General features: G+C 39.1%; 2 protein-coding genes across 3 annotated transcripts; one reads left to right on the top strand and one right to left on the bottom strand.

Moving 5' to 3' along the window:
* Positions 1-2,259: 2,259 nt before the first annotated feature.
* Positions 2,260-12,647, bottom strand: LOC104950783 (B-cell receptor CD22-like). 2 transcript variants are annotated; one of them, XM_010777343.1, is made up of 12 exons: positions 12,559-12,647; positions 11,010-11,357; positions 10,664-10,891; positions 10,191-10,520; positions 9,781-9,990; positions 9,112-9,366; positions 8,600-8,860; positions 7,417-7,677; positions 5,395-5,491; positions 5,268-5,313; positions 3,562-3,761; positions 2,260-3,197 (listed from the first exon to the last, which is right to left on the bottom strand). In XM_010777343.1, exons 1-12 carry the CDS (start codon positions 12,611-12,613, stop codon positions 3,137-3,139), a joined length of 2,352 nt encoding a protein of 783 aa, XP_010775645.1. In that variant the 5' UTR covers positions 12,614-12,647; the 3' UTR covers positions 2,260-3,136. The 2 variants fall into 2 exon arrangements, with proteins under 2 accessions (XP_010775645.1, XP_010775646.1); XM_010777344.1 differs by lacking the exon at positions 8,600-8,860.
* A 1,843-nt stretch (positions 12,648-14,490) lies between these two features.
* LOC104950784 (disks large-associated protein 1-like) lies at positions 14,491-24,130 on the top strand. Its single transcript, XM_010777345.1, has 4 exons — positions 14,491-14,638; positions 15,715-15,806; positions 16,592-16,744; positions 19,806-24,130. Exons 1-4 carry the CDS (start codon positions 14,491-14,493, stop codon positions 20,028-20,030), a joined length of 618 nt encoding a protein of 205 aa, XP_010775647.1. The 3' UTR covers positions 20,031-24,130.
* The last annotated feature ends 22 nt before the right edge of the window (positions 24,131-24,152 follow it).

The raw sequence follows: 24,152 nt of genomic DNA, 5'->3' as shown, positions 1-24,152 counted from the left end.
CATTTTACTCATGTTATGTTTGGATCCTTAGTAGCGCAACAACTAGCTTACAAGACACCACTGTTAAATCACCGTAAAAACACAAAAGGCATTATAAATAATTGCTTACTTACCCTTCCAGCAGACACGAGGCAATACTACGAGTTTAGTGCCGCAAACTATTTTATAAGAGTATTTGGGTGTGTAGAATATAATAGCCCTGGGCACATCCAAACTATTTAAAACTTCTAAAAAAGGAGCTTATTTTTTGTTATGTTTTTAGATCTGCAGATCCATTTGTATTAATACTCCACATAGGGCATGTGGAGGACAATAAACTATCAGTAAAAAGTACACAGTAATATATCAACACGAGAAGAGAGAAAAATCTAACTATATAGTACAATACACAATATTAGGAATACACTTCAATAATATTATTTAATTCAAAGTAGGCAGAAATACAAGCCATACTACTAACTACATTTAAGAATGACCTACTGTAGCACAAGTTCTATTTAATAAGTGATTAGGCAATAATAGGCTGTTTTTATTTAATAACTTATTAAAAAAACATAGTAGTTTAAATTGAATGAACCCATTGGTAGAAGTAAAACACTGCCTCATATTTCTTTGGAGCAAGTTGCTCAAAACTACACTTTGCATTTTAATCTGCATATTTGTTTCATCTGAATGAATTATTTTGCTATTAAGTATGAGAAAAGTGTGAAAGATGTACACCACAGCTTAAAAAGGCAAATCCCTTTTATGTAATGTAAAGATAACATTTCCATATTGCAAAAAAACTGCATTTTCTGCTATGTTTGAATAAAAGATTAGCCTTAGACTATTCTCAAAAGATTCACCCAATACGAATTAAGCTAATCATTGCAGCTCTGAAAAAATAAAATGTATTGGCAAACGATTTCAAAGTAATAAAGTATGAAGAAAAAAAACGTGGCTTACCTCAGTTCTTCTGTTCTCCAGTAGGCCTGCTGCCGCGCTGCGTGGTCTCCAATGCTAAGTGCAGATAGCTTAGCTTAGCATTTACCCAACGACCACCCCAATCCCCCCAGCCCCCCGTTCGGGCAAAGGTGCACATTCGTTCATCCTCTCAGGCGCAAACACTCACCTGCACACAGTTCCTCTCACTACAGTAAAAATAACAGTTAAAAGTACTGATATGGACAGCTAACGTTTTATTAGCTGCATGTGTGCATATTCGTCTCCTACCATACGCAGTGTCTGGACAGTAAAAAAGTGTTTTTTTAAAAATAGCGAAATAATCGCACTGGGTAGTTCAGGGAAGCTCGGAAATTTGTGCGTCGCAACAAAAATATACAGATGTCTACACTTTTTATTCTACTTTTTTATGTGGTATTTGGTCCTGTCTCTTTACCTTACACTTTTTACTTGTGTGTTATTTTTACATTTTGAGGTGGAAAAATTACTCAGAAAGTGAGTAGAAATAAAAGTAGAAGTACCAGAGTGTAGGAATACTCTGTTACAAGTAAAAGTCCTGCATTAAAAATGTTACTCAAGTTAAAGTACAAAATGATTGGCATCAAAATATACTTAAAGTACCAAAAGTAGAAGTAGTGTTTATGCAAATTGGCACATTACAGAATAATACATATTAGATATTTTTTATATTTATAATTAGTGATGCATTTAAGTGCAGGAGCCATTTTATGGGTGTTGTTGGCATGTCAGTTTTTTTAATTTATATTATATGAATATTATTTTTGAACACTTGGTGGCGGGGGTTAGCTACACAAAAACAAAGTATTACCCCTCACTGCAGTGCGCAGTACCTCGACGCCCCTCCTTCTCAACCTCAAGATCGCCCTTCCTTCTCAACCTTTGAGACACGTGACGGGACGCCCCTCCTTCTCAACCTTTGAGGCACGTGACGTCCCGACTCCCTAGTTGTGTACTTACCCAGTCACAAAAGTAACATATTATATCTTATATTATTAATATATATATAATTCTGATGTCTGTGGTTATTTAAACATTCCCTGACGTTATTTCAGCGTCAATAAATGAGTGTTAATCCCAGTGTGTTTAGTGTGCAACATCACATTTCACCTTCAATTCACGGTTTTCAAAACGTTAGCCACATGCTAATGCTAACCAGAAATGAAGAATTTTCAGAATAAAAGTGTTAAGTTAATAGTTAGTGTGAACTTCCGTTTTTTTCAGAATAAAGTACATGTCCGATTTTGGCAATATTGCGGACCCAAAAGCAGTATAAATAAGGAGGCAGGTTTGGGGATGTAAATTAAGATCTTTTAATTAAATAAAAGCTGTTACAATACAAAAACAACTGGAGCAGGCAAGGGGGAACAAATGAGAAAGTAACAAACAAACAAACCAGGACCATAGGAGGGCAGAACAGGGAAATCCAGAAATCCAGAACACCAGGAACAGGAACCAAACCACTGTCAAACAACAATATATTGACAAGGGACACAAGGGCAAGCAAGACTAAATACACAAGAGGGTAATCATAGGAGAATACACCGCTGGGCAGGGGAGGCACAAACACAACATGTGAGCACAATGAGAAAATCAGACAGAGGAAGGAAGACCAGAGACAGGGAGAACAGAACTTTAAAATAAAACCATGACTAAACAGACAAAACAAAATATCATGACAGTACAAGCCCCTCAAGATTGTACTTAAGTACTGTACAGTACTTGCCAATGTACTAAATTACTTTACATGGCAATGTAAAGATTAATTAAGATTAGTTAAGATATTAATGTGCATACATTGAATACAGTAAAATAAACCCACTACTGAGAAATATAACACACATTTATGAACGTATTTGTATTTTATTGACTTTTGTTTGCACTGTAAAATGCTGATATAGTATTACGGTAAGTGACAGGAAGAGTTTACCCAAATAAAAAATACGGTTAACTAACCCTACTGTGTATGGAGGTGGAAAAATAAATATCCACAGGGACAGGATTTTTATTTTTCTGTAATTTGGTTCAAGAAATCCTTGCAGAAACTATAACCAAGCAAACAGATATTTACAATTCATATTTTTTATGGGTGCACAAATGCTACAATTAGACTGATTCCTGATATATATATATATTTTTAACTCAGTTCAATAAATAACTGGTGACAGATCCATTTTCATTTATTGACAGTGCTGTACAGTGCAAATAAATCCTCCGCATCTTCTTGACGTCTCAGGCTGTGAAGAGAAAAATAAAACAATAATGTCAAACCAAATGTGTATATCCTTAATCATGTAGAGATTTTTTTCTTTTGTTTCTTTCCGTTAATTGTCAAGTGGGAAATAAGTATTTTTTGTCTATCTCTTATTATCCTAAGATACTGTCATGTTTGGCTGTGACTACGTTTGGGTGTGATGAAGGACAGACCATCTATTTTTTTTTTTTTTTTTAGAAAGGGGCAGGTCATATAACATTATTTTCTTATTCCTGCTCCTTTTCGGTCAATGGTGTGTTTACAGAGACATGTTTTGTTAACAATTATTATACATTAAGTTTTGGATACCATGAACGGCAAAAATGAAATGAAATGAAGATGCTCACCCTGGAGTTTTGACAACAGTATACTCATTCATATCCTCATCTTCCTCTGTTTGTCTGTGGGGTTGCACTCTCCCGATGTTAGAGTACAGAGCTTCTTCCTGGTTCTGAGGGAAGCGGATGCTGGAGTAGTGAAGGTCATGCTGCTCTTCTGCTGGTTGTGCTGTATCTGAAGGGACGCCATGCACCGGGCCCATGTTTAGCTGACGGGAAAAAACAGACCGCAAGCAAAAATGCAGTTTTTATTGCTGTTGCACAGAATAACCTTACGTTGTCATTAATCATGCTTAAATATATGTCATCTAATGTATGTTAATATTTGCTTTGCTCTATAGTATTTCACCACAAGAGGGTAGCATGTGCCAGTTTATCTGTTCAGGTGTTTCAAGGTCACAATTTCTGTCTGTAAGATCCTCATTTTGCATCAATAAAAAAGGTATTTTCACCATAATTGTCTCATGGTTTGGCCATTAACTTACTTGATACACACAAAGAACAGTATTTTTCACTTATGTAAGTAACTGTTATTTGAGATAAATGTCCCTGGCAGGTTGATGTCATTGAAAGAAAACGTTCAAGAGCACATAAGCACAGAAAAGTCATGAGCACAATGTCAGCACATAAGCAACATTGACTCATAATTGCGGCACATAAAAAGCACAACCTGTTGGATTCACGGTGGGATTAAGGTTGTTCTTGAATTCTTTACTATTTCTACCTAAGTCTCTGGTCCGCCTTGAAATGGTGTTTGCGAACCGCTGTGAAGTGAAATCTGGAGCAAAAATCATGTAATTTAATTTATTAAAACATGTTTTATTTTCCAGAAGGTAAGCTGAAAGTGGGGGCTTTTTGTTTATCCTACTGTATATGAACATTACATGTCACTTGTTAGACACTTTTATCCAAAGCGACTCACATACTCAATACTGTGGACAATCCCCACAGGAGCAATTTGGGGTGAAGTTTCTCAGGGACACAACGACATGCTGACTGCAGTGGGGTTTGAACCTGTGACCCCCTGATCCCAACACCAACGCACAACCCACTGCACCACATGCCTCCCAGAGAAGAAACCACAACTCAGTTCAATGAATCCAAAAAAGTGAGACATTTTAAAGTCAATTATCTTAGCCTTGACGGTCTGCACATTCATAATTCAGTCAAAGCAATGGAGTTGACTGTGATTATGATTGTGATGCTGAAAGGGTTAATAAACCTCTCCAGAAACCAAATTATAATCCACAGAACACAGTTTTAATATATTGAACAATTTAAAAGTACATGTACATTAAAACTTTTGCCAGCCTGCTTTACATGTAAGTGCTTTATTAGTTTTGGGGAAATATATATTTTACTATGATTTTTTTCTTAAGAACCCCCATAAATATTGCAGTATTTTTAAGAACTGTTATTCTAAATCATATTCATTATCACTTTTTTTTTTCTATTGGTACTTTTCTATTATTACTAGTATTAGTATTAGTTTAAGTATTAGTCTTAGTATATTCAATTCAATGAACCACAATTAAATGTGGGTCACCGCTGCTCAAAATCTCGACCCGAAAATATTTAAGTAGTGAGTGGGTAACATTATTTAACTGAAATAACTTTGAACTACTAATCATCTTTTATGAAATGAACCCCAGTACTGAGAGGGTGGGTTATTATTGATAAGCCATAAGAGGTACAGAAAGTGTGTGTTTTCTCACCTGTGCATTGTTGTCGGGCTTCTCTCCACCATTAGACTTATTTCTCCTGGATAATAGGATGAGTAATCAAATTAATTAACTACAACTGCATTAGAGACCACAATCATAGTGAGAGAAAATTGCTTACTTAAACCATAGGAAGACAGCGATGAGGATGATAGCCAGGAGGACAATAGTGATTGTTCCTGTAGCTGCTGATTTCCATGCACCTGAATATTCAAATTCTGAAAATAGTGAAGGAAATTACAAGACGTTTGAGTATTTACAACTCATTACATTGCACCAAGATTGTCTAAAAGTGTTGCAAAGAAATTAATTTACATTGGTTTTTCCGGAGCAGCGGGAGCGGTACTGCAGTCTCTCTTTACCGCACCGTTGTGACGAAAAGGGAGCTGAGCCAGAAGGCAAAGCTCTCTGTCTACCGCGCCATTTTCGTTCCTACCCTCACCTATGGTCATGAAGGATGGGTCATGACCGAAAGAACGAGATCGCGGGTACAAGCGGCCGAGATGGGTTTTCTCCGCAGGGTGGCTGGTGTCTCCCTTAGGGATAAGGTGAGAAGTTCGGTCATCCGGGAGGGACTCGGAGTTGAACCGCTCCTCCTTCGCGTCGAAAGGAGCCAGTTGAGGTGGTTCGGGCACCTAGTTAGGATGCCACCTGGGCGCCTCCCTAGGGAGGTGTTCCAGGCACGTCCAGCTGGGAAGAGACCAAGGGGTAGACCTAGAACCAGATGGAGGGATTATATCTCTTCGCTGGCCTGGGAGCGCCTTGGGATCCCCCAGTCAGAGCTGGTTGATGTGGCCAGGGAAAAGAAAGTTTGGGGCTCTCTGCTGGAACTGCTACCTCCGCGACCCGACCACGGATAAGCGGGAGAAGATGGATGGATGGATGGATGGTTTTTCCCAGGACATTATTTTACTTTGATTGAATAGACAGTTGTTAGGTGCCTTTTGCAGAGTGTTGTAAATATCTACCGTAGGGAAGTCGGCCTTTACTAAAAGCTTGTGATGCTCAAAGCAGCAAAACCAACATTTGAAAAAATCAACATCAATGTCTCTCCGCAGAAGAAAGACACCTCGGTAGACTTTGATGAGAGTATATTTGTCTTTCTACATCCACCAACCGAGTCACTGCAGAAAAAGAAGCGTGCATCTACACATGGATGACGCTCCTGCTGTTGGTGGTATGAATGAGAGTTCAAAATGAGTTGCTTCCTCTTCGACTGAGCTGTAATGTTATCTAGGTTTGTAGATGTACTCTTCCTCTTCACGGAAATATGATAACAAGAAAGTAGTTCCTAAACGAACATGCTCGCAACAAGGTCTGCGAATTATCTTCACTAGACGGGTCATGATTGTGTTTTTTCACATGTATCTTTTTGCCACTTTGAGCAAGCTAAGTTGAATCTGTTTGCATTTAATTTGAGCGTAGGCAGACACATTTATTTGGTTAATAGCTTCAACATTCAACGCTTCACATAAAAACAGTCTAGGTTCATAAATGGCACTACAGGTTTAGGCAGGGGTGTCTAAACTTTTTTCTCACCGAGGGCCACATACAGAAAAATATACGAAGGGCTGGGCCACTCACTAGAGACGAGGTATATTGCCTCATAAGTTAAGTTATAAGTCAGCAAAATTCATCAAATGTAGGTCAATTATACGTAACAGCCTATATCACAGCTCTCCAGAGGGTTTCATTTATTTTGTTGGTAGCTCATTCCTCAGTTTGCTTATAATAAGAGGAAATATATTTCAAGCTTGTTTGGTAAATAAGTTATTGGGCCTTTTTGATCAACTAAGATATGTTAGAAAATGTTACCAATTTGTATTGACTGAATTTATTTGAAAAGTGGTCTTATTAACACATGAATACTACTGTGTAAGATATTTGTTAATTAAGATACATATTTAAGAAGTATAATATTAGACAAGCACAAGTTTCATTTGGGGGCCGTATTACATTATACTTTTACAATTAGCTGAGGGCCGTTTTAAAATGGTCTGCGGGCCGCATTTGGCCCCCGGGCCGTAGTTTAGACACCCCTGGTTTAAGGGAAAGGATGTGAGAGGGGTTTCTGCAACCACCTGTCACAGATACATCTGTAGTAAAGAGGTGTAGCCTATATAGATATATTCAAATATCTTACCTTTCCAAAAAAGTATAAGTAAGGAGGAGTTTTGACGTCCTAATTTGTTCTGGGCTCCACAGTAATAACTCCCACTGTGTTCAGCTCTGACGACCGTGATGTTGTAGATCTGTCCTGAAGCTTTTGGAGAGTCTTCATCCTCCTTGTACCAGGTGTAGTTAGCTGCTGGGTTAGCATCACTGCTACAGGTCAGAGTCACTGAACTGCCCTCCTCTATCTCAGCAGAGGGACTCACTGACACAGAGGGGAGCTTTGGAGCATCTGCAGATTCAGAGAGACCCGGATCAGATGGTGAAGTATGTTTTAAATGTTAACATTACTTTGCAAACAACGCTCATTTTGGACTAAGGTTATATATTTTTGTTTAACTTATCTAGAACATTTATATACACTAAAGTATTGAGTCCTTGCTACTGTATATTTGTATATATACTGATGCTGTTTATTGTTTTTAATTGTATTTAATTAAGTTTATACCTTTTTTCCACCTTTAAAGGTGGGGTAGGTAAGTTTCAGAAACCGGCTCGAGATACACTTTTTGTTATATTCCATGGAATGCTCTTAACATCCCGATAGCAATGAATATCTGAAGTGCTTTGACAAAAAATCCATACAAAAAGGTCATCTGTGGAACCCGTAATACTGTAAAAACTACAATTGGATTGCTGATTGGATTGCCGCCCTGTCTCTCAGCCTTCCATCTCGTGCTCGCACAAATGTATCTCGTGCCCTCATTGGGCGTGCCGTCATTGGGCGTGCATTGCAGCAGTACTTCAGTGACTCGCCAGCAACAGGCGGCCACTTTCNCTGATATGTAACGTTACTGCAGCCTGCTCTCGCGGAGGAGGTGCTCTGTAAGGAAGTCTAAAGGAAGGGGCGGATTCTTTTTGGCTGTGTACTTTCACATTTTAGTGCACTCGAGCCGGTTTCTGAAACGTACCTTCCCCACCTTTAAGGTTTTTTAATGCATGAACACACTGCTGCTACTGTGACAAAATAATTTCCCAATTTGGGATCAATAAAGTACCTACCTACCTACCTATCTATCTATCAAGACACTAACATTACATTCTCATTTCTCTGGTGATTTTCAATAGATTTTTCAGGAAAACTGAGCTACAAGGCTAACATCGTTTGTGTATGGGTCACAGGAATGTCTGATTAGCTTATGTTTTGTACTCACACTGGACATCTACTGATAGAGGAGATGACTTGTTCTCTCCATATTGATTCTCAGACTTGCAGTAGTAGATCCCTCTGTCCTCAGAGCTGATGGAGGTGAAATTGTATCTTCCTTCTGGTCCCTGAAACACTGTTTGGTTCGCCTTGTACCAGGTGTATGTAGCTGCTGGGTTAGCATCACTGCTACAGGTCAGAGTCACTGAGCTGCCCTCCTCTATCTCAGCAGAGGGACTCACTGACACAGAGGGAAGCTTTGGAGCATCTGGAGGAGAATAGTTAGATTCTTATGAATTCATATAGCAGTATTTGAAACTTTGGACAAGGGCTTGTGAGGAAAAAGACGATTTAATTCCCTGAACAGTGCAGTCTTCAACTTCTACTGGAACTTATCAATGAACGACAGCTAATGTGAATATAAAGAGAACAGCCATAATCTGCTAAACCTGTCCTTTGTGATCTAGATGCAACACATTTGACAGAGTAAAGCCTTTTAAAATACGTTTTTTAACTCACATTTCACATCAATAAAGAAGCTTTTAGATGTCCTCCCCAGCTTGTTCTCAGCTGTACAGAAATACTGTCCAGATCCAGTGGAATTGATGGAGCTAAAGACAAGCTGTGAGGTCTCAATGAGCAGTTTTTGGTTCCTCTTATACCAGGTGTAGTTAGCTGCTGGGTTAGCATCACTGCTACAGTTCAGAGTCACTGAACTGCCCTCCATAATATCACCAGAGGGACTCATCAACACCAAGGGAAGCTTTGGAGCATCTGGAGGAGATCAAATGAACAATAGTGAGTGTTAGTCATACACTTACAAACACCAATAGTACAAACTAAATCCACGTGTTTCATTCTCTTTGCTGTCACATATTTAAGCTTTTTTCAGCATTACCACAGCCAAGCGTTGATCAGTGGTATCAGAATGAATTCAACAGCAGTGTGTTAATTGAGAAGCCTGAATGCATGTTTACAAAATCACTCGTAAAAAAAACAATGCTCCATTGCGCCAAGTGGTCAAAATCTCCATAGAGTGCCTTTAAATGTTGCTTTTAGTTTACTGTGCTGCAGTTCTATAGCTGTGAGAGACAATAAGGACATTATCCCTAAATATTGAGCGGACTTTAGGGTATTTGTACTTCACCAGATGAGATTTAGTTTGTGATAACGTGGAGTAAAACTCACACACTGAGCGAGAGCGGTGACCGTCATAGGCACAGGAATAATTGTTTGCAGAATCAACGTATTTGCCGTAAGAAGCAGACGTTTCTCCCCGAATCTCTGTTTCATTCTTGTACCAAACGAATGTAGGATGACCAGTAAGAAGACAGCTGCTGAGACAAACCAGCTTTGGACCAGAGGAAGACCCGATCACCTGCACCTCTAATTCTCGATCTGTGAAGAAGAGACAGGGATTCTTTTTTTTAGATCATTGAATAAATCATATTAACGCTTTCCTAAAGACACATTATCTAAACATGGTCTAAAACACAGAAGAACTCTTAGGAATATCTTTCCCTGACAAATACATATATTTTAACAACAAATGTAATTCTGCTATATTAACAACATTATCAGTGTGTGTTGGTCAGTACCTGTGACAGTCAGATTGGTTCCAGGTAAATCACTCCACCATTCAAAGCTTGGTGTTTTGAATTTGAAGCGATACTGAGCTGAATCTGAGTCTCTCAGGTCAGAGATCCTCAGAGTGGATCCTCTCCGTGGTGAAAGAACCACAACACGACCTGAATACTGGTAGTCTGTACTAAGGTCCTGATAACTACGCTCAGGACTGAACCAGAACTTAGATTTAACATTGTCTTCAAAGCTGCTGTACGTGCAGGAAATGTCCACTGAGGATCCTTTGAAGGCACAGATGCTTCTTTCACTGTAAGCCACTGTATTGCAGGCTTGACCATTAACACCTAAAAAATGAAATATCTTTGGTTAATTATTATGAAAATGTAATTGCCTTAACTCGGGGCTGAATGTATTGCTGTGGACAGTGTCTCCCTTTTATGTAATAAGGTATGGCATCATGTTGGTGGAAGACTGTAAGTGAACTCACACACTGAAGGAGAGGGGGAATTCTCATATCCTTTAACAGCACAGGCAAAGCTTTCTTTAGGATAGAAATAGTAATTAAAAGATTCTCTTGTTTCTGTCGATTTCAGTCCATTCTTGTACCAGATGTAGGAAGGACGAGAAGTTGGAGGACAACTGCTGAGACACTCCAGGTCTGCCCATATACAGCTTCCTGAGCAGGAACTTGTTTTGGTCACCTTCACCTGGAGACCTGGATTTGTGAGGAAACAAACATGTTAAACTGAACTGTCATTGTACGTGTAGTAGATGCACTGACATTCACTGCAGTGTTGACCAAATGTTGAGCTAACTTACAAACAAAGTGTTACCTGTGACAGACAGAGTGACTGGTTCACTAGCATAAACGTCTTGGTTTGTTTCGATCCTGAACTTGTACTCAGCTGAGTCTCTCTCTCTCAGGTTTCTGATTCTCAGAGTGCAGATGTTGTTTTCACAGAGATCCTCTACACGACCTGCATACTCTGAGTCTGTGGTCAGATCTACAGGTTCACCATCTTTCTTTTCAACAAACCAGAATGTTTTCTCTACTCTGTTTTCCTTATTTTTCCATCTGGATGGGTATCTGTAACTGCAGCTTATCTCCACTGTTGATCCTTTCACTGCACAGATCTCCCTAGAAGTGAAAGTCACTCCCCAGACATTCTGACTCTGAACCACTGAAACACAGAGCACATCAGAAACCACAATCAGACTCATAACAATATCATTTGACTGTAATATGTGCAGGTATTTGAGCTTAATAAAAGAAAACAGAATATTGTTCACATCGTCACAGCCCTTTGATACACTTACTCTAAAAAAGGTTCTATGCTCACTGCTCTCTAAAACACTCTTTTCTTACTATGGACTGTTGCACATCGGCTCAAGCGTGAATGTTTTTGCAGAAGTGTGATTAAGAGTCAAGTATGCAAGCTTTTTGGAAGTAGTGAGCACCCAAATGAATAAACTTTGATTATAATGCACGAGTTGTCTGAAGCTTATAAATCAATGTTTTTATTCAGTTTTGTCTTTTGTTAAACGCAGCCCCCCATTCACTTCCATTTGACCTGACTTTATATTGATATACAAATGCTCATTTCCATTTAAAGTATTCCTTTAAGCATCGTGCATTTCTTCAGTTATTTATCTGAGTAACAATGAAACAGGGCATCATAGTGTTTGAAGGATGAGTGAGGTAACAGGAAAGTGCTTTTCAGAAAAGAAGAAGCAGAGAATGAGTTGTTAGTGGGGCGTGGCGTGTCATGGCAGCGAAAGAAAAGAGACATGCAACAAAAAGAGATGTGAAACTTTTACTGCCCGTAATCTTTTTAATATAAAGTCTTATTAGGGGAGCATAAATGGCTCAATGAGGTCAATGGCACTGTCTGGATTGTCTGCCTTTCAAGCACTTCTTTTTTAAATCAGCATTTTACGTTTTTGAAGCCTTATGTTTTGAGCCTTTTGTCTATGAACACATGTTGTTCCTTCTCCGTGTGAGCGTGGCAGATCCAAACTAGATCTAAGCTAAAGAAACACTTAAATCTCTTAGACATGTTGCTTTATATTAATGGAATTGTAATTTGTTTCTAAACGACCAAGACTGGTCACTTCCTCCACTAAGATACATAAAATTCAAATAAGTTCATTTTTAATTTCCAATTTCAACGATTGTGTTGCTTGATTTTAAAGGTTAAGATCAAATGGATGATCAAATCTATAGGGGCTCCAGTGACTCATTACGGGTAATCACTCAACCTTTCTCAGCTTAAATCTAACTAACCTCACGGTCCTTTAATTAAGGTAAGTGTACCATATGAAAAAGCAACAACAAGTCCTGTAGAATAGATCTTTAAAAATACAAATGAAGATGTACTGTACCTTGTAGAGAGATAAGAAGGAGAATAAACCCACGCACTGCTGCTGTTAGACTCATCGCTGCTCAACTCCTCTCTTTGTGTGTAAACATGTCAGAAGGCACTGTGTGTTATCTGTTATGGAAATCTGCTCTGCTCAGAACAGAGAAGGATGTGGTGTTGAAACAAAACTTCTGTTATCTGGTGACATTACTAGACAGATGATAGAAGAAAGCCTGGCTTCCTTCCTCTTTACTTCATTAGTATGCTGGATGCTGGGAATCCCCAAGTTGAAATGATGAAATGACCGTTGTTTTGCAAACTTTCCATGCAGTTACTGGCTTATTCTAGCCCTTTAAGGATAGAGGTCACTACAGTGGACAGATATTCAAAAGATGTTTTCTTGTATATGCATGGGTTTTGATGGCATAGTTGCATCAGCCACTACAGTGGACGCTATGGCATCATCCCATACACTGCCCCTCAGTGGCAAGTCGTTGTAAGTGCAGGATCCATTTATCAAAACCAAGATAGTCGACAGACAGCCAGACCCTATTGATGACTGACCCAGTCACTCATCAATATCTTGCAAATCCTTCAATGGAAAGCTACCCTTGGAGGTATACAAATGTTTGTGACATCAAGTAACAACTAAGGAATCATATAATGCATAACATGTCAAAGAAGTGATTTTATGTTGGGAGGAAATTATGATTAATCATCAGTCCACTAAAGTGGACGTCATGCATCACTGGCTATATTTGAACTACAATTCATACAGTTACTGCTACTGTTGTTTTTGAAAGTACTTCATGTGCAGTAACTTTCTGGGCTGTAAATCAATATACTTATATTATTAGAGTGTAATTTGAAGTTTTTATCTATACATTTTGAGGAAGTTGAGGCCGAGGAAGCTGAGGATGTAAATGCTGAGGGAGTTGAGTAGGCAGTTGTTTTCATTTTACTTTAATCAAATTATTCCTTGCCTAGAGGACAATATAAGTAAAACATTGGCTCATATTACCCAACTCTCCCCTAAGTACAGAACTTTTTATTTTGTTCTTCAAGTATACTGTGATGCCAATACTGTTAGTATTACTTACGTTAAATGTAATTTAGCTGACACTTGTATCCAAAGCAACCTACCTACACTTCAATACGGTAGACATGCAGGACCCAATGTGGCTTATATATCTTGACTGCAGGGGACTGAACCTCCGATCCTTTGATTTATAGACATCCATGAGCCATAGCTCTCACCAATGTAGTCATAGCCACATTAGGAGTTCATAATAATACACTGTTTTGAGATGAAGCCCCTTATGAAACTATTAGGATGTCCCTCTGGCTCCCTCGTNCCTGATATGTAACGTTACTGCAGCCTGCTCTCGCGGAGGAAGTGCTCTGTAAGGAAGTCTAAAGGAAGGGGCGGATTCTTTTTGGCTGTGTACTTTCAAATTTTAGTGCACTCGAGCCGGTTTCTGAAACTTACCTACCCCACCTTTAATAATGTTAAAAATCACCATTTTATATAAAACACAAGTTCAATATGCAAACAATTGCTTGAATTCAATAAAAATGGCAAACTTTTCAAACAACATATACTATATTAAACATTTAAAATAAAGTAACACTAATATGAATATGAAAACCAGGCATCATACAGAGGTCAAATTCAGGTTTCTTTAACCATAAAGAATGTCAATGTGAAGTATATCATGTAATAAAAAAGACTGGAAAGAAATGCTATTGTATTCTAGAGATTAATTTTTATGTAGAGTAATTTAGTTGGTCTTTTAGTTATCCGGCATTAGACACTGTTTGATATTTCACATCAATAGTTAGCAAGCAATGGAAACATCATTTATGATACCGTACATGCTGGATACCGTATGCCTCTGTCACATGGCAGTGAATGTAAAGTGGCTGCAGGTGTGTCCACATGTTGTGAAGCTGGATGTTTGCCTGGCAGGTGTTGCAGCGCTCCGTGTGCCACAGAGACGGACACTGGTTCCTGAAGCTGCTGCAGGCGGAGACCGACCGCATGGACGGGTGGTGTCGGCAGATGGAGCTGGACCAGAGGGACAACGACCTGCCGGAGGACAGTACGTCTCTGTTGTCATGTAGAGGCTTCCATGCATGTAGCCTGGGGTGGAAGAAGATTGTTTACTTAAGTAAAAGTAGCAATACTACAGTGTAAAAATACTCAGTTACAAGTAAAAGTCCTTCAGAATTCAAATACAAAATGATACTTTAGTAAAAGTAACAAAGTACTAGCATGAAGATATACTTTAATTACCAAAAGAAAAAGTATTCATTATGCAGAATGGTCCATTAAAGCACCATACATTCGAATAATTGCTTTATAATTATTGATGCTATTCGTCACTTCAATGTTGCACTTGGTAAAAGTGGGCTTTATTTGAATTACCTATACGTATAATAATGGGTTGCTTGACCTATAATAGTATATGATCATGAGTTCTTTAATTTATATTTTGTTTCAATAGCCTTATTCTGTGAAGTAGATATTCACTTAATATGTCAAATAAATGTAGGGGAATAGAAATATGAAGTTGCATATTGTGAATATACTCAAGTAAAGTACAGGTACTTCAATGTTCTGTGCTTGTGTTGTTTTCTCTGATTTCTTTGCCTTTTCTCTGCCATGCTTATTCATGGTAAAAATCCGAGCTGGAATTACGGGAGCAACTTTGCGTCAAACTTGATGTGATTCATTAGCATTCATATTATTTTTCACGCGTTCAGGTTTCCAGATGAATTGCATTACATGATTTCACAAGAACTCAGATAAACTGAAATGATTCACATAACTGTATTAGGTTAGTTGAAAGCAATCATATTACGTATCATACTTACCTAATAATATAACATTGTATTTATATAGCGCTTTTCCAGGTGCTCAAAGACACTTTACATTACATGTTACTTTTAGACGCTTTTGTCCAAAGTGACTTACATGCATTCAGTACTGTAAATACTGTGAATGCAATCATGTGTAATCTGTTGCCATAACACACTTAATTCAAGTCAACTTTTCCGTTTTTTGGGTGAATGCACTGGACATGGGCACATGGAAGAGCTGAGAGGCATGAGAAGTGTTGTTAACAGTCTCTGAGGAGCAGAGTGTGTGTGTCTCTGAACTGTCTCTGTCTCTCAGTCCTGGGGAAAATGAGGAGTGCGATGGGAAGTGCTCAGCTGCTGATGTCTCAGAAGTTCCAGCAGTTCAGGGAGCTGTGTGAGGAGAACCTGGTGAGACTGAGCGCTCAAACATTTTTACTTCTCACTGACCTTATGTCTGTGACATTCTGAAATTAAATATTTTGTAATATTTCTATCTTGAGATGTTGGTCAGTCAGACTCAGACATCTCAGCAACTCACTGAGTACATTGTGCTGAACGTTGGGACGGATATTTATTGTCCACATAGGAAAAATCCTATGTATTGATCGCTTGAATTTCCCTGTGGCCAACTTTACATCAACATTTAACAATATTTCTGTCAAAGAGTGAGTGTAAATCTTAAACCATATCTTTTTCACTTTTTAAAATAATGATATTTAATTCCATATGAATGTTCTAATCATTTATCATATCAAATGATAACATTTTGATGTATATCTTTCTTGATTTAGTTTAGTTTAGCATATGATAACTTTTAGATACCCTTTACTGTCATTTTTGATAGCAGTGAAACATGTCTTCACTTACTAGAATAGAATAATCACTGTGTCAGTCCATCAATATTACAAGTTAAAAAAATATCAAATCGTATTGATGTACTAAAATAATAAAGGAAAAGACAGTATGCAATGGGTGTCCAACCAGCATGTTTCAGATACATATTGGAGTTTACGAAAGAACCATAGGGGTCTTATTGGACGCCCCTGTGTTCTACCTCAAGACATTGTGGTACAACAACAAAATGTGTTGTAAAAATATACATTTGTATTACTGTATTTAATAAGGTTTATCTTCCCTGTCTGTAATATCTGAAACTTATTTTCCCCCCCCATCCTCTGTTCCCACTGTCCCAGAACCCGAACGCACACCCCCGCCCGGTGGCCTCAGACCTGGCAGGGTTCTGGGACATGTTGCAGCTGTCCATCGAGAACATCAGCCTCAAGTTTGACGAGCTGCACCAGCTAAGAGCCAACAGCTGGAGACCCCTGGACCCCCCCGACAGAAAGGTACACATTATCAGTCTGCTGTCGGTTGATCAGCGATAACACCCCCATCTAAAGAGAAGGTTTCATATTCTTTGTTATAGATGCAAGTCATAGATGCAACAAATTACTTTGTTTTGTAGTACCCTCAGGTCATTTACTGTTCTGCTTTTCCATCGGTGTATCAGAGATTTTCACCAAATGTAATTTCACATAAACCCAATGCTTTGGAGTCCATTTAGCCAATAAAACACAAAGTGTGTTAGCAATCTATCACGCTGAACAGAAATCCTCGGATCCTGACATGGATCTAAAATGAAAGAAGAAAAATGACTCTATAATGATCAGAACATACTGCCTTCATATCTTGGGCAATCAGTTTCAGATTGACTAAGAGTGACTTATTATTTTTCAGTAGTTTCCATGGTGAAACCTTTGGTCATCAAAGTTCTGTCATTCATCTGCTTCTGATTTAGAGTGTTTGAGACCAAAACAGCCCACTGCTCTACAACCATCACCACCCAAACAGAACACTAACTCATGCTACATTAAGATCATCCAATGTCAGACAGTACAGTTCATGCCCATAACACACTGGTTTGTAACTACTAATGCATTGCTTGCTCTATGGCCATGCTTTTTGTTGTATTTTGAAGAAACTGCCAATATGCGAGACGACAGCATTTATTTTCTTTCCATTGTTGATAATTGATGGCCAGAAATGTGTTGCACAATCTGAAATGCATCTACAGGTAAATGGCTGTAGGGCTGTTATAGGGTATGATTGTGAAGCCTAATAATCAGAGGTCAGTCACACACCTTGTTCCTGGATGGAAGCCTCTATGCTGGATGAAAAGCAGGTAATAATGTCCACTGTTAGAATAACCTTAGCAGCCATTCTGAATAATACATTCTTTGGAAATATTCCTCAAGCAAGCTTTAAGTGTGAGTTTGGTGGTGGATTTACAATAGCTTTTCACTTGCTGAATTATCAACCTATGACGTTAAGCAAAGAACATCTCCTTTATGTATTTCACTCAGCCGTCCCTCATGCTACAGTTATTGCATGGTTGTCTGACTTGTTCTCTGTGGTGCTACAGATACTCTTCCTCCTACTCATGTTTGAGTGTGAATCTCTTTCAGCTATCTGGCGCCTGGCCTGCAGTATCTGTTGTGGCTTTGCTTCATTGAATACTGACTCTGCCGGCTTCCTCATTTGCTCTCATTGTTGTCTCTTTTTCTTTCTTGTGCTTTTTTGTGTTGACAGTGAAGGCGCTTGCATAAATCCGCATAACTGCAATGCCAACAGCACCACGGGGCCTTGACACCTCTGGGCCTCCGTAGCTCCATAACTGTCTGTCTTTCCATCCATCTGTCCATGCTTCCTCTGCCCCCTCCTCCCCTCTGCCGCCTGCCGCCGCCTCCCCATCTGTGGCTTTCTGTTGTGTGTGTTTAGCTGCAAGTGGAAGGACACATGGACAGGAGAGAGTGTGGTTCAAGTCCTATACCACGAAGACCAAGTGCATAAACACAAACCCTAAAATCGCAACAGGCGGATAAAACCAAGTAAATATACTAGTAAAAGAATATTGTGCTATCCAGAAACAAATGCAATATTCAAATAACATTTGCAACAGGCACCAGAAACGTGTCCGTTCACACGAGACCGCTCAAAACGCTGTAGTACATATGCCCGGCCTGTAAGTAGCGCTGTACTTCGGCCACAAAATACACCAAAAGCAGCGAATATAAGATCCCCCCGAGAAGGATACAAAGTTATTCAACCAATTATTTTCATGGTTGGGATCCCTTTGTCTTTGCATAATGTGCGTCTTACTTGACTATGCAAATGCAGCCTTAGTCTTCATTAAGTCCACTCAGGATCTAGTAGAAAAAGGCTCAGCTCAATGTAGAATTGTATTTCAAAATCAGGAATGAATAAGATCATAACATAAAGGGTGAATACAGAATTGTAGTGGGTGTATGGTTGGGTTGCTAAAATCAGAACATCATATTCAGTCTTTCAGCTAAAGAGAAGGACTTTAAAACATGTGTGATTTAAAAGACAATCACACAACAGCATCTCTGATTATTGGTTTCATTGTTGGACAATACTGAGTAATGTCAGACTAACAACAACTTCATCCGACTTGTCATTTCAATCAAAAATATTTTGACAGCTGGCTTTTAAGGTCCTGTAAATAAATAGCGCTCACATGGTTAAATATCTGGTTTATTATGACTTGGATCTTATATTTATCGTTCTGACCGGTTGAGTCTATCAGTGAGGACAACAAGTCAATTGCTTAGAGATGGCAATAATTGTTCAAATAAGTCACAGGTCGAGAATCATGGGCGAGCAGACGATCAGGTTGGGAGCCTCAACAAACATTTGGGTTCACAGACCAACTTCCTGCTTTAAATCTTCCCATCATTCTTTTTGGAGTTCATTGTAGTCGTGGCTTTTTCCATCTCAGTTATTTATTAGTTGAGTAAGATGTGGTGTTAACGGATATAAATGAGGAATGATAAAAAGAAGACCAAATATATCAGAATTGTTTTATGTAATCAGAGACATAGGACATTATGTGGCAATGCCATGTTTACAGTTTGTACAGTTATCAACAAAATGAAATAAGTGCAGGAACAGACCTTGCCACAGGATGCTCTTGCTATTAATTCATTATATTTGCCTATTATATTTGTTAAATACCTGCATCGGCATGCATACAAAAACCTGAAACCATAAGGTCACACACAAACACACGTTGAACAGTAGGTACGATTTTAGCTGCCCAATGCAGATGGATTGTTGTGCAGCAAAGAAACGTTTATTTCAAAGGATATGGAACAAATGTGTGAATAAACACGTGTAGAAAATAAGTTAAGATTCCACAATAAGAGCATCTAAAGGAGCTGCACTTCTATTGAAACACTGTTTGATGCAATGAACGCCCAGTATTACAAACACAAAGTGAACGGGCATACACGAAACCAGGAGCCATTAGAATCACAGGCACACAAACACGTCTGTCTTTTTCCTGAAATGTTCTCCCCCCCCCCCCCCGTCCTCTTCCCCACATAGGAGAGGCGGCTCCCACCTCCAGTGCCAAAAAAGCCTCCCAAGGGCCCCCACCACCACCCCCCCCTGGCCAGAGACCGCTCCCTGGAGAGCTCAGAGAAACAGCGGCAGGAGGCCAGGAAGCGCCTGATGGCCGCCAAGAGAGCTGCGTCCGTGAGGCAGAACTCGGCCACGGAGAGCGCCGACAGCATCGAGATCTACATCCCCGAGGCTCAGACCAGGCTATGAGGGCACAGCAGGGACTCACACACACTCAACATACACAACACACACATGTAGGCTTGTCCACGCTAACGTGTAAGGGTGTAACCAATTTAAAAATGTCTTAAAGCATCGTACAACAATCCATACAGTGAGGGGAATTGGCTATTTACAGTTTTGTCCCTATCTATGGTATTAAAACAGCTCTTCAGAATCATACAATTCAGTATTTTCTTAACATTCGTACCTTTTGAACCACTTTAAATGTGCAGTGCCAACCTGAGATTGACTAATAAAAAGAAAGTCTTATGCTCATGCTAATGAGACAGGGAGCTTTTACAATCTTTCTCAATAGCTTTCTCATTACAAAGAGCTCTTCCAATGCACGCACAACCCCCTTCAAACAGCCAGTAAGGCAGCACGAGATGGGCCTGTTAGGAGCTTTCTCATTTCCCAAGATAGACCCATAAAACCTACTTTAATATCATCCTCCTTTTATAAACACACCCTCAAGAAAATCATGCAGTACAAACAATTCTTGAATCCCGCCCATACCCCTCACTGAACGGTCGTGTTTTGAAGATTAAATTCCAAAAGCATAATACCTTGGTTATCCTCCTCTGTACAGACATTGGCTTTGTGTTACACCCTTACCAACAGATTTGCAGTTGACTTTCCAAGACCCACAGGACCCAGATACTGAACCCCTCAGTGTGTCGGCCATGACCTGTAAGAGTTACCGTGTTCAACCATCATCTACACAGGGAGCATACCTGACGCTTCAACACTGTCTTTAAGGATATAACATCAAAGACGCCAAATGTCCTTTTGTAAAAGGCCTCAACTACAGCTATGTTACAGACATTCTCTGTATTTCCTTTGCTCTGCTATAAATAGTAAATATAAAACATATACAATAACGAATTATATATAAATGTACGAAAATGGGCCAATATAGAATGGTGCAGAATTGAGTCCTAAACCCAGAAATAATTTTGAATTTTTAGCAACATTTTTTAAAAACGTGTTTTTGGTTAAAGTCGCGAATAAGGTCTGTGGTAAACATAAGTTTTAAAAAGAAATCACTTTTTGTTCTTAGACAAAAGATATATCAGTAAATACCCCACTGATGAACGTCTGAAGCTTCCATGTGTCTTAAAAACAGCGGTTGCTAAGAGACTAAATGAGACTACTAAAAGTCATTACGCTAAACATTAGCCGTTACGCGGTGGTGATATAAAGTAATGTAGTTTGTTTATAGAATAACGTTAGCTTTTTACTTCTGGAGATTGCATTTACACTCCAAAATCATAAAGTTGTTAACATGTGGAGATTATCCTGCTGAACAAAATGTTTAAGTATCGTAAACATGTGTTTTCCTTAGAGATTATTTGCTGCAATATTTAAAAATCCAATAGAAAAAGCCCTTTGCTTTTTGTCGAGGCAATGCTAACTACAGAAGTACATCATCACTGCACTGCTCTATGCATAGCCTTCAGCCTCAAATGAATAACCTTCAACGTAACTCTAATGAGGGGCTCCAGCCATATGTCGCCAACAGGATCAGATAAAGTATGAGACACCACCACTTCACTTTGCATGTTGGTGTGATGCTGCGAGTGTTCTAACCTCACAGGTTTGGTCGCATGACACAGGACATGGTTATCTGTCGGTAAATGTTGAAGGTTTAGTCTGTGGGTCTTGTAAAATGACAAGAAGGTGCAATATGTGCAGTGGTGATGGACAGTCTTACACACACAAAACACACACACACACAGCCAGTAGTAAACAGACAATCATAAAGTGGTGTCATAGGGAAACACACTGGTTTACACTCACACACTCGGCCCATCAGCACCCACAGATGATCCTCTGCTGTCATATACATCTCTCTGGGGGAGAGAGCGCCATGATCACTGTTGATCTTCATCTTCCTCTCCACACCACATCAGTTCTTTATTGAGATATATGTAATAATGAACTTGTATTTTCTTCTTCTATGGTGAACTCTCTAAAAAGAAAAGGGGACAATATCTCAAAGGAAAATTCTGTTGTTTTACCAAACTTAGATGTATTTTCATAGTTGTTGACATGATTCTGTTTGTGATGGTTTTATACTCACAGGTTGTGTCACAGGGACTGCACTACCACCAGGCCGATTTTAAGCAAACATTTATTCAAGGACTTCTTTAAAAACTGTCCGATTGCTTTTCTGGTTGCGTCCCCTGTAATTTAGCATTTCAGCTATTAATGACCAAAACGACAAAAAACTAAGTTGTAAATAAACACAATTTTCTTTTACCCCAGCCTGTGTAACTTAGAAAGCCATCAAGTGAATTAAGAAGTGCTGATACTTTCAAACACACTTCATGGAAACATGCCTAATAATTCTGAGAAATGAAAGGGTTTGGGTGTTTAGATGATCACCACCTGTGCATAGGTCACACACTCTCCTTATTTGGTTTGTCAGTTCTCCTTGGATTTTAAGAGGATTTGTATTTCACAGGGTTCATTTACACTTAAGCAATATTTAAAGGAGATATAATGGATGGCCTAAAGATTTACGTTATAACCCTGTTATTATGAAGTTGGAATGAGACTGAACAGAACGTGCGGTGTAGAATCATCTTGTGGCAGCTCTTAAGTGGCTAGTTGTGCAATTACACATCTTTCTATTTTCAAGATGTCAAGTGCATTTATTTCCTCATCAAACATCGATGTTTAGAAAGCCATGTAATGTGGAAGACTCTGGTAGTCAAACAGATCTTCCTTGCTGTTTAAAGATAGAAGAATATCAATGCTGCACTTTGTGGTCACAAAGGGATTTGAAATAAAGCCTTGATAGTAATCCGGTGGTTGCAAAACAAGAGCTTCCCGGAGTACATTGAAAGGCCCCTGAATAAAGTTGAATATAGTCTTTATTCAGAGTTTTTAATCCACCTAGATCCACAGAGAGACCGTTTTTAATCTACTCGTTTGGAAATCTGGCAGAAAGTTACCAGGCGTTAGGATGTTGGCCTGGCATTGTCATCCGCTGCATTGATATCACCTTCTTTACATTGCTAAACTGGTTTTAGCTTCAGGAGTCTGTGATGAGCATAATATGCAGCTTGAAATGTCATTCATAGACAGAGAGCCCGCTAGCATGAAGCTCTTTGACATTCCAAGTTTACAGTGTGTCATACTGATAGCAGTTAGCGGCTCATTGTCTGCTCAGATATACCTCTCTTGCCAAATGGAAAACCAGCCATTAGCATATGCTAAGCTAAGGAAAGGGACTGAATCATCCTGAGCTGGTTTACTGAACAGAATTCACCAACGTGATGTCAAAACTGTGAAAAAGACAACAACTGTATCCACTGCTCATGATGACTCCCTTCAGTTGATATACATGTAGTACATTTGGCTGTCATTAACTTTAGTGAGACCGGCCCCTCAGTTAGAACCAGAGGTCGGCTGAGGTGTGTCAATGTGTGCTGATCTTTCTACTTAACCAGAGTACCTTTTTCTGTGCTTGCTATTAGAAAGAATCGAACAGCTGCCAGGTTAAATGATTCTGAGTTTATATTTGGATGAAGTAGCAGTTTAGCTTTCATATATAGCAATGAAGGGACTCATTGGACTAATTAGGAATAAATGTTTACAGAACTGTCCTAAAATGTAACTTACATTTCAAATGTACTATTTTGGTGTTTAGTTACAAAGCTAGACATTCTTATAATGCCATGGCTAACATAGATAGCTTCACATTACACTGCTTAATCAACAGAAATATAACTCATATTCTGGATACTGCTTATTTATTTATTTCTGTATCCAGGCGTGTCGTCCTTTACTCATCTGTGTGAGTCACACTCCGCCTGTGGAAACAGTTGTTGTCCTCGATGTCTCTGGACTTGTCAAATAACCCTGATGATTTCACAGTGATTTCATTGAGGTTATCTCAACTTGAAGACTAATAACTGAAACTGTTACAACCTGGAGATGATGATGTTTATAAGACAATAATGGTCCAACAGAGCAACTGAGTTTCCTGATAAATAAAGTTTCCGTAACTGCTTTCACGACGACGTTTGGAAGGAAGTTTCTTCCGCATTACTTTTGCTGTCTAAAATACATGGTTATCGCTGTAAACTAGTCAGTTGCCAG

The sequence above is a fragment of the Notothenia coriiceps genome, unplaced genomic scaffold (genome assembly GCF_000735185.1).
Source record: "Notothenia coriiceps isolate Sejong01 unplaced genomic scaffold, NC01 NC01_scaffold00018021, whole genome shotgun sequence".
Taxonomy (NCBI): Eukaryota; Metazoa; Chordata; class Actinopteri; order Perciformes; family Nototheniidae; genus Notothenia; species Notothenia coriiceps.
This window is presented reverse-complemented; position numbering and strand designations above follow the sequence as displayed.